Source organism: Gracilinanus agilis, chromosome 4 (assembly GCF_016433145.1).
Source record: "Gracilinanus agilis isolate LMUSP501 chromosome 4, AgileGrace, whole genome shotgun sequence".
Taxonomy (NCBI): Eukaryota; Metazoa; Chordata; class Mammalia; order Didelphimorphia; family Didelphidae; genus Gracilinanus; species Gracilinanus agilis.
In genome coordinates, this window is record NC_058133.1 from 385,761,020 (window position 1) to 385,773,162 (window position 12,143).

Here is a 12,143-nt window from a genome sequence, read left to right on the forward strand (position 1 = left end):
AGGTCTAATTTCCAACATATTAATCTTGAAGTACTGATAAAATTGTATAAGAATAAGAAGCATTCTCTAATTAATAAATGGTCAAATGGACAGCTTTCAGAAAAAGAAATCCAAACTATCAATAAGCATGTGAAAAACATACTCCAAATCACTAATTATAGGGAAATACAAGTGAGGGCAGCCGTAAGGCTCTACCTCACTCCCATCAGATTGCCAAAGTGGACAAAAAGGAAAAAGAAAGGCTGTGGGAAAATTGGCATACTAATGCACAGTCGGAAGAGCTTTGAATTGTTCCAGCTATTCTGTAAAGCAAGTCAGAACTCTTACTCAAAAGAAATTAAACTGTACCAAACTACTATTAGTCCTATATCCCAAAGATATCAAAGAAAGAAGAAAAGACGCTATATATATGAGGTGTTTCGTAGCAGTGTTTTTTGTGGTTGCAAAAAACTGGAAACTAAGGGAGTGATGGTAAGTTAGAGTACAACTAAACAAATGAACTGATAATAAAAAGGGATTTCAGAAAAACCTAGGAAAACTTATGCAAATTGATGTCGTTAAATGCAGAAACAAGAGAACAATTTATACTACAAAATTCAGAGTGATACAATGACCATAATTTGAAAGGATCCAAGATAAAAACATCCTATCTACCTCGATACACCTAAGTTATAGATGGAGGCATATTTTTTTGGATATGATCAATGCAGGACTTTATCTAGGGGTACAATGGATAAAAGTGCCAGATTTGGAGTCAGGAAGATTCATCTTCCTGACTCCAAATCTGGCAGCTATGTGACCCTAGACAAGTCATTTAACCCTGTTTGCCTTTGTTTTCTCATCTGTAAAATGAGCTGGAGAAGGAAATGACAAACAATTCCAATATCTTTGCCAAGAAAACCCTAGAAGGGGTCATGAAGAGTTGAACATGAATGAAAAATGAAAACAACCATAAAATATAGTAATTAGTTTTTGTTTGCTATGAGAGTTTGGAATGGAATGAAAGTGAGAGGAGAAAATAAATTTTGGTTCATTAAAAAAATTGGAAGTTTATATAAAAGATTTAAGATGTAAACTTAGCATCTGAATGAATTACCCTTTTTAATCCCTTTATGTAAGGCATACATTGGAATAATTTTCTCCCTCATGATTGACAATTTAATCATATTTCTAATGATTAAAAAGGAAGTGCTGCATAGTGGCTAACGAGCTGCCCTTGGAGTCAGTAAGACTTGAGTTTAAACCCTGTTTTTTACACAAGGTCTGTATGACCTCCGGCAAATCATTTAATTTCTCAGAGCCCCAAGCAACTGTCTAGGACCATAAATGTTAGAGAATGCCAATCTGCTTCTCATGCACAGTTCTCTACACTAATGAAATCATCGGTCTGCTCCAAAAATAAGTAAATATCAAAATGAAGTTTTCTCCAATATTTTTAAAAAAAACCTAGTAGTTTAAGGATAGGCCATTATTTGAACTGTCTATTGAGAATTTTCACAATTTTTATATAGAAATAATAATAGTTCAATTTATTTAGTATTTTGAGGTTTGGAAAGCACTTTTTAAGCTAATCTCACTGGATCCAAACAACACTAAGGAGGTATATGCTAGTTATACACTCATTTTAGAATTCCTGAGGTAGGGACTCTGGGATTAGATTAGTGAGTGAAACAATGAGTAGGGATTTAGCCTACTCTATCTAACAGACCCATATCAGATATCCCATCTAGCAGTCCACCCAGGCCATATTGCTTCTGGCTCTAACCCTTGCTACCCTCCCCCTTCTCTCCACCAGGAATAAATAGCATATTAGTACTGGGCCTATAGAAATCATGCCTCTGGTCCCATAAGAATTTATAGCCCGGTCTGGATTGGTAGGAATTCAGTGTAACGATTGCATTATTTGAATTTAAACTGCTTATTTCCATTGGGCTGGAACCAATTACTGTAGGATCTGGATTCTTTCCAAGATCTACCTCAGATTTGCAGATGGCTTAAACTGTGGATATAAGCAAATACCTGCTGACCTCATGTATATGTATTCTGTTTCCCCACTTCTACCCCTGGGCTCTGGGCTCCACAGCCTCCCTCCCCACCCTTATTTAAAAAAAAAAAAAAGTTTTTTTAAACTTTTAAAAGTGAAAGTGAAATGAAAAGTGAAACAAGAGATCCTGGTCTGCTGGAATAGATGGACCTCTGGGGATTGGGATGGCAAGGTTATGTAGACCAGGGATAATTGAAGTCATGATAAGAGGGCCCTACCATACCATATTTTGCAAAATTACAACTTCTTTAATTAATTAATTTTAACATTCTTTTATTAAGTTCCACATTATCACCCTCCTTCTAGCCCCTCTTCCAACCATTTGAGAATGCAAGCAATATAATCAATTACATATGTGAACTCATGCAAATCATAGTTCCATATTAGCCTTGTTGCCCAAAAAGGGCAATAAATAAACAAACAAACAAACGAATAAATAAATAAGTAAGGTAAAAAAAGTATGCTTCAATCTGCATTGAGTATTCATCAATTCTCTCACTGCAGGTGGATAGCATTTTTCATTACAGATCCTTTGGAATTATTTAGGATCATTGTCTTGATTAAATTAGCTAAGTCTTTTACACTAGATCATCCTTATGATATTACTTTTACTATGTACAGTGTTCTCCTGGTTCTGATCACTTCACTTTGTATCAATTCATATAAGTTTTCCCATGTTCTTCTTTCTCTTTTTTTTTTTTTTAAACCCTTACCTTCCATCTTAGAATCAATACTGCATATTGGTTCCAAGGCAGAAGAGTGGTAAGGGCTAGGCAATGGGGCTGAAGTGATTTGCCCAGGGTCTCACAGCTAGGAAGTGTCTGAGACCAGATTTGAACCCAGGACCTCCCATCTCTGGGCCTGGCTCTCAATCCACTGAGCCATCCAGCTGCCCTCCCCCCATGTTTTTCTGATACCATCCCACTTATCATTTCTTATAGCACAATAGTATTCCATCACAGAACTGTATAACAGAATTTGTTTAGTCATTCCCTGATTGATAGACATTGCCTCAACTTCCAATTCTTTAATACCACAAAAATAGTTCCTATTATGGTATTGCTGGATTAAAGGGTATTCAATTTTATAGCCCTTTGGGAATTGTTCCAAATTGTTCTCCAAAAGGGTTAGACTAGTTGACAACTCCACCAACAGTGCATTAGTTTCCTTTTTCCACATAGTCTGCAACATTTGTCACTTTCTTTTTCTGTCATATTAGCCAATCTGCTAGGTGAGATATGATACCTCAGAATTGTTTTATCTTTCTTTAATCATTAATGATTTAGATCATTTTTTCCATATGATGTTTGAGAGCTTTGATTTTTTTTCTTCTGAAAACTGTGTTCATATATGATTGTAACTTCTAATAGAGCAGATTGGCTTACAGTACAGGCACAACACTTCAAAGGATTCTTTTCCCACTAACTGCCTGTAATCCACTCAGCTTTGGATCTCTCTCTCTAGTCCCTTCCATTCCTTGCTTTGGGGACAGTAATGAAATCAATACTACCATTTCTTATGGAGAAGGCATGTAAATATATTGTTATATATATTGCAAGAATAAAAGGAGCCAACCTCTTGCACAAATCCCATCCTTACAATATCAACTCACTCTCTTTAACTTCTTATACTAAAATCCCCTTTCTTGGTCACCTTTTCTCTTTATGTTTGATCTCATTTTTGTATTTGTATCCCGGATGCTTATTAAACTCATGAGTGCCTAGTAAATTTTTTCCCTTCATTTTACAGATGAAGAAATTGAGGCTGAAAGAGGTTATGTGATCTGCCTCAGGTCATATAACTTGCAAATATTTCAAGCCCTATTTATATAGCTAGTGTTCCTAACTCCAAGTGATAAGTACGAAAGCCCTCTATCCATGCTATAGTACATATCTAACAGGACAATCTGTAGCTTAAATTATCATACACAGACAATACCTAAAAACTCTTCATAAGAGACTACCTTATAACATAAAGGGGAAAATTCTGTGGCCAACTGAGGTTTTAGATCTTTTATTTTTCTTTTCACCACTTATTAGTTATTTGTATGGTAGATTAAGTTTCGTCATGGAAACGGTAGAAATCTTCTTTTAGTCCTGAGGTAAAATCGGTTACTTAGATGTACATCTGAATTAAATTTGTGAACGCAAAGCCTTCCATGGTTGATCTGAACCTTTTTCCCCAAATGGATTTTCAGCTCTTGCTACTCTTTTTTCATTTGTGGCAATTCAGCTCCATGCTGTTTATAGTCAATGTCACTAGTGGAACTGAGTTGAGATTGGAAGATAATAAAAGCGGGGGAAATTAGTTAATATATGTTTAAGATACCTGGAAAATTAGTATTTGTAGTTTCAAATTGTGTCTGCTAAACAATACTCTTCAACATTTGGGAAAGTATGTGAAAGTAACAAAAAAAACCTTCATCGAAAAATCTCTTTGCAAGGCAATTCGTAAAAATATCGACTTAGTTCTAATGGAGAATGTTGGTTTCTTCAGCAGTGCGCTAAATATTGCTTTTCTCTTTATCTGATTTTGTTTTCTGAGTCTAAATACATTTTAATCAATGATTTTACTGACAGTAATTTGGGGGCCTGTTTAATAATGAGATTCCCTTAAGGGCTTTTCCTAACCTATGAGAATGACCCATTCAAATAATACCATTTTAGAGAAAACAGCAAAATGTAATGGGAGCTGCGCCAGGGGATCTCAGACACACTTCTTTACATTTCGTCTGAAGTATTGACTATTACTGAGCTTGTTCTCTATAGGAAACTATCAAAATGAGTCAGGCACAGTCCAGACTATAAGAAGAAAATGATCTGGTGTTATTGTTGGCTATAGATAGAGGTTAAAAGGCCACGTTCACATATGGGATATATTGTGATTTGAGCTTGTTCATAGATGGGCTCCAATAAATTGATGAAGAATATGGCTGTTAATATCACCTTATACCTGTTTTATTGCTTTTAAACGAATGTTAAATAAGACAATACCATAGAATAACATGTGTCTTTTTTCTGGTTTCAGAAAATGATGATCATCTGAAAGGTTTGAAAAACAGACTGGAGAATGCTAATGAAAAGAATGGTGATCTCCTGAAAGGTTTGAATGACACACTAGGAAAGTTATCAGCCATTCCATCTGGTAAGCAGAAGCAGTATTTGAGAACTCCATTGAGCTCAGTTATTTTGATCTTTACCTTTCAGCTTTAATATTTTCCCTAAAATAATATGCATAATAGTTGGCAGTTACCTGCTTAATATTTTCTGATCATTAATTTCTTCTCTATGCTTATAAAGAAGATGTGGTACAATCTATATAATATTTTCATTTTAACTTTTGTCTCTTTTCTCCTAAATCAAACAGTAGCCAATATTTCAGTGGAAGGATGGTTATATTTTTATGTTATTTTCCTAACTGCAAGGTTCAAATTAATGGGAAGGAACGAAGTCATAAACAATCAGTAAAGCTTCAGTCTTCAAATAGCCCTGGTTTTATTGGGGCTTCAAGATTATAGTAACTAACTCAGGACCAATACATTCCACAAACATATCCAGGGAAAGCTCAATATTTGAAATGTCTTGACCTTCATAAAGGCCTTGATGTTATAGTACTGTATAAAGCTGCTTTAATACACAGCTTAATAACAGTTCTAGAAAATATTTTTCTGTGTTTTTCCCATACTAAGTATATTCAATACAAAGTTGTTGAATTGAACTGATCAGAAATTAGTGTTTTCTTTGTTGTGATAAAGGAGATGTGTATATATATAAAACAAGAAATGTTGATATCATTATTGTACATGTAAGTTATTGCATTTTTGTTTTGCTTATTTACTATTATTTTTCCTTACCAAAAAGAGGTAATGTATCTTTTCTTTTCAAAATTAAAATTATAGTTTTCTGAAAGTCCTTAACTCTGCACTAAAGAAAATGAAAATGAACTCTCTGAACATTCAGTGTTTTCGTAGTTAAAAATGAATATACACACACAAATATATATCATTCACATACATATTCTAGTTTGACAAAGGTTCTATTTCACCTATAAATAGAAAGAAAAAGAAAATCATCATATGAGAGAAGCATTAGAGTATAAATATTTATAAACAGTCATCTGGACTTTCGATAACCTATATAAATAAAACCTATTTATAATCTATATATAGTTATGTGATAGTCAAAGCATATCATTTATGTTTGAAAAGTACATTTATACTCTAGCTATATATGTGTGTATATGTCATGAAATACATATGTTTATTATGTACGTGTAAACACGTACATAATACACATACATATATATGTGTACTTAAAAATCTCTGTGCCCTAATTTTGAAGCCAGGAAGTCCATATATTGATGCTGAGAAATTGAATTAAATCTGATTCCTCATCTTGATGAATCCTTGTGGTTAATGAAGATTAATTTTTCTCTTTAATATATTGAGCACAAATCATAGTTTTCCAAAAGTCTACATCACCTTCTCAGCAGTAAATGAAAGAAAAATATAAGAATGCTCTGATGGATGGAAGTAAAGAAAGGAAGAAGTTAACTGGGTGTTTTAATATAACAAACAAATAAATGAATTTACATTTTTAAAATAATGCACAATGTTTTAATACTTGAGAATGAAGTATGTGTGTGCACATTTTAAAAAGTCTCCCTATCCTAAAATGGAAGCCAAGGGGTCTCCTTCATTCACTTTTTGTCTCTGGGAATTAGGATTAGATCTGAAGCCTCATTTTGATGAATCTATATAAGTCTAGAAGATTAATTTTTCTTTTTAATATGTTGAGCAGCAAATCACCATGCTCCCTTGTGTAGTGAGCATTGAGAATAATCACTTTGCAATTCTGACTTAATCAGGTATTCATAGTAGTGATTCCTAAGAAAAATTAATTTAACTTAAAAAAAAATCTTCATTTTTTTATGACTAAGACTTAAAGTTCAGTCTCTTTTGTTTGGAAAGAAATGATCTTGAGGTCAACCAAGCCAGGATCTAACTTTGACAGTCACAAATGAAAATGTGATAACCTGACCCTTCTTTTTTGATTCTCATGCTCTCTGCTGCTGACAGATACAGCTGCAAAACTGCAAGCTGTAAAAGACAAAGCGAGACAAGCCAATGATACAGCAAAAGATGTCCTGGCCCAGATTAAAGATCTCAACCAGAACCTTGCAGGCCTGAGGAACAATTACAACAAACTGGCAGATGATGTCGCCAAGACAAATGCTGTGGTGAAAGACCCTGCCAAGAACAGTAAGCTCTTATATTTATTTTTATTATGACTTTTGCTCCTTTACCCTAAAATTATATCATAGAATCATAAAAATGCGAAAGTTGAAGAGGAACTTAAGCCCATTCCCATAATTTCATTTTAGTATTCCATTCTGCCAATGGGTCTGTGCCCTCATCAGTGTAATTATTTCCTGTACTAATGCAGATTGTAACATATCCATCTCTGCCTTTTCTAGGAAACTCTCATCTATTTCCTCTCATCCATTTGCCACAGGGAATCCACCTAATGTTCAAAGGATTTTTCTTGAATTCTTTTGATATCTCAAGGATACAAGTGGAACATGTGACTTCATAAATTCATGAAATAATCTTTAATTTCTTGATTTCTGAATCCTAGAAAGTATAAGTGACTCGAACCAGGTCATAGAATGAGTTAGTGATATAATTGGAACTAGAAACCAGGACTTTGGATGCTCAGGCCATTATCCTTCCCAACATGGCAAATAGCAGTTAGAGAATAATTCTGAAACTTCCCATGATTATTTGACACAGCATAAATACTTTCTGGTCTTCAATGTAATGGAATATATAATTGTAATCTTGGGGAAAATGGTCAAAGCATGAGTGAAATCTCATAAGATTCTGGAGCTGTTAAATCTGAACTTCAGAAGAGAACTGAAAAACAAACCCAATTTTCACTAGAACTACACTTTTGATGATGATGCTCCAAAGGCTTTTGCTTATCCTGAATACCCAAATGTTGATTTTGACTGAATTCATATTAGTTCTCAAATTTTACAAATACTTTTCCAGAAAGGAATTTGGGAAGGCTCATTTCAATGTTCTTCCAACTAACAGCTCTCAAGATCTTTTAGCATGAACTAAGTAGTACATTGGGCCCATTGAATTTCACTCAAGAAAATAGATATAACATCTCTTATGAATACTTCTCAAGAAAGGAAGTTTTTCAAGAAGTATTAGCAAACTCATGAACTTTCAAGGAAATTTCTCACTCAATACACTCATGTAAATCTATCAAAAATGGCTTAATAACCATAAAGGTAGAAACACACAAGCATTGATATGTATATCTTCTTTCTGTAGACTGAAAAATCAATCAGACCAAATAGTTCACCAAAGCATTTTGCACAATATTTCCTAAAAAGTTGAATAGAAGTTCAGATTTATGTAATATCATTTTCCCATTGTCATGATTTTAAAAATATTGGTGTTAACTTTGAATTCATTTACAAACAATGGTAGCTCTTAACATTCTTTGTCTAAAGTTTTGTTTTTGTTTTTGTCTTTGTCTTTGTTGTTTTTTTTTGTTTGGGTTTTGGGTTTTTTTTTGCTCCCAGGCAATCTACTGAATATACTGTCATTCTTGGTCTCTAAAACTAAAATACAAAAGGAAAGCTTCCTATTTAATGGGAAATGGCAGTGGGGCACTTTTGTAACACAATAACTACAGAAATATAATTTTATAAGGTTTTTAAAAATGTATACATTGGTTTATCTTAAAATGGGACTTTGTAATTTGTAGTCTCTTATGAATTGTTCACATTATTTCTTGGGTATGAAATTGATATTATCTAATCTCTGAAATTTTTTCTCATAATCTATCTCACTTTCTTCCTTTTTGTACCCTCCACATCAATATCTACAGAAATCAGTAAGTATTATTTGATTTAACAAACGAGCATGTAATTATAGATGTTTTTCTGCCCCCTCCCCCAGAATGCTTTTGTTTTGCAACTGCCATTTTGGTGCTGCTCTAGGGGAAAAAAATATTTTTTCAGTGTTACCATAACCACCATGATGAGCAGAATTTTATCCTACAGACAAAGCAATAGCAATGTATGAATTTATTTCATATAGAACCTTTATAGTTTAATTGTTGATATGACATGATAGTGTCATGAGTTGTATACCTAAAGCAAAGTAAAAAAAATTGAATTGCATGCATGAATGCCATGCTTCAAAACCAACTATATATTTTAGGACAGAGGAATAGAGAACAGGTAAATCAAGCTTGGATTTCAGAGTATTTTCTTGCAACAAAGTTGACACTAATCAGAGGTTTTATTGTTGCTGTGTACCCCAATGAAGCATGCTCTAAGCAACTCCATGAACTTTTTTTTGACAATCCCTTTGGATCAATTTAGAAAAGTCTCACTGATTTTTTGAAGAGTGAGAGCATCTGGGGGCTTTACCAAGCCTCAAATGACCCTTACTGTGACCTCTCTCTCTTATGACCTCTAAATATACTGCTGGCATTCTGTTAGCTCTTTTTTTTCCCTGGCACCAAATTAATTTGTGAAGCTTCAGTGTAGTATTAGGAAGCTGAGGGAAAGGAAAATGAATTGTTGAAAGGTCACCAGGAAAGTGAAAACTGTAGTTATATTGAAGATCTGGAAGGAAGAAAATGAGGTTTTTATCTGTGCCAGAGACAGGGCAATTCAGAGAAGAAGAAAAAAAATCCATGGAGAAAAAACTTTTCTTCTTCTTTCAATTATACATTAATCAAGTTGCCAATCTACTGGTCATTTTAAAAATATTTTTAAAAAGATCCAAACTGAACTTTTATGAAAATGAGACATTATGTAGAACAAATGACCTATTTCCAAATAACAGGTTAAAAGGATAATCAAAGATTCACTTTCATCCACTCACTTCTGAAGACAAGTCATCAATGGGTCAATGTCACTCACATGGGACATCTTTCATATTGTAACCTGGAATTCATTTGTGGAGCTTGAACTGTCTGTTTTATCAGGGATGCTGATGATAGAGTAGATGAAACAAAGGCTTGTTGAGTGAATAAATTACCTTAAATCAGGTGAAGCTGCCAACATCTTAGGATAAGAAAAGATAATTATACTTCTAAAATTGTCTAACTTCCTCCAAGGAAAAAGAATGACATACTGGCAGTCTAAGTAAGGGTTCGTCTAGACGCTACCCAGTCATTCTTTGTCTACTCAAGGCACCAAAAGGAAATGGGTTTGAATTGCAGTTTAAAATATTTAATCGATATGAGAGAATACTTTTTAAGGATTTTTCATCAGTGGAATCCTTTGCCAAAAGATTTTGTGACAGTTACTTTCTTTGACATAAGTAACAAGAACAAAAATTAAAGAATGTAATTACCCATGTTTTATACACAGACTAGATTAGGCAGTTATGAATTGAAAAGAAGAGCATACCTTTTCAAAGAATATTCCATCTGCTTAGTTTTGTGGCTAAATCTATTTTCTCTAAAGTCCAGTCCTACAACTAGAATTAGGAATTATAAATAATAATAACACTGAAAAAATTCACCATTCTTTGGGCTTAAAATATAATCATCTCTCCAAAGTGGGGTCTTTTCTAATCTCAGTTACTTTGGCCTACTTTAGTGCTGACTAACATCCTCATTATCATTCCAATGCTTCATCAATTTAGTAACCATGACTTTTCTTTACTGCATGGCTAAGGAGAAATTCCCACTCATGTAGCAAGCTGAACCACTAGCATAATTTGTTACGCTTTGTCTTGGATTCTGTGAAGTTGCAGATGCAGATGCTACTGTTAAAAATCTCGAGCAAGAAGCTGATCGGTTGATAGATAAACTCAAGCCAATCAAGGAGCTTCAGGATAATCTGAAAAAAAATATCTCTGAGATAAAAGAGTTGATAAACCAAGCCCGGAAACAAGCCAACTCTGTAAGCTACTTTTTTCTTTTTTTCTCAGTATTATACAGTTACTGGTAGTAATTGGTTAGTGTTATTCCCTATAGAATGACTTTGTTAGATTACACATTTGCTAGCTGGTCCTTTTCTTCTACTTTTCAACTCTGGGATCTCTGATTCCAATAAGATGTTACCAGGCATGGCTTAAAAACAGGAAAACAGTCATTATTACTTGGACATCCAGAAAATCTTAGTAATTATTTTTTTTTTATATTTACAGAATGTATAAGAAACAAGGCTCTCATTAAGGGGAAAAAGACTCACATTAATTATCTTTGCATCCTGGCAGTATATAGCATCTCTAGCTATTTTGAAAACCAAATAGACTTTTTAAATCATCAATTATTAACTTAGCCATCAGAGTGACACAGCACTTCACATACCTCCCTTGTGTGTTGTGCAGGATATGGGCAGCAAAGGCCATGTCAGAGTTTCTATAGAATACATTAATCAGGTAAAGATCAACATTTAAATGTTCTAACTACAATTAGGTGAAGCAAATGAGCAAAGAGAGTACTTTGCACATAATCAACATTCAATAAATATTTGTTGAATGAATATATGAATGAACAAATTAAATTAAGCTGGCTAAAATCAAGAGATCAGACAGGGCAGTAGCAGGAAATAATTGAGATTAGACAATCAATCAAATAACAATAATTTTTTTTCCTAAAATTTAAACCCTTACCTTCCATCTTAGAATCAATACTGTGTATCGGTTCCGAGGCAGAAGAGAGGTAAGAGCTAGACCAGTGATGGGCAAACTTTTTAAAGAGGGGGCCAAAGGAAAGGGAATGCTCATCTGTCAGTCTGTTTCTAAGGCAACTCTTTCAAAGTTTCATTGTATTGTATCTTATTGTATCATTGTATTCGTCAGATTAGGAATAATGTCATGTGGCCAGATAAAACATTTCAGGGGGCTGCATCTGGCCCTCAGGCCATAGTTTGCCCATCACTGGACTAGGCAATGGGAGTTAAATGGCTTGCCCAGGGTCACACAGGTAGGAAGTGGCTGAGGCCGGGTTTGAACCTAGGACCTCCTGTCTCTAGGCCTGGCTCTCAATCCCCTGAGCCACCAGATTCCCCATAACAACCATTTATTAAGCACATTCTACATTCAAGAAACTATATT

General features: G+C 34.1%; 1 protein-coding gene across 1 annotated transcript in view; it reads left to right on the forward strand.

Moving 5' to 3' along the window:
- Positions 1-12,143, forward strand: part of LAMA2 (laminin subunit alpha 2) — a 625,852-nt gene that overhangs the window by 523,206 nt on the left and 90,503 nt on the right. Inside the window, 4 exon segments of the mRNA XM_044676961.1 lie at positions 5,072-5,188; positions 7,122-7,304; positions 8,950-8,955; positions 10,830-10,984. Coding sequence (XP_044532896.1) covers positions 5,072-5,188; positions 7,122-7,304; positions 8,950-8,955; positions 10,830-10,984 — 461 coding nt within the window.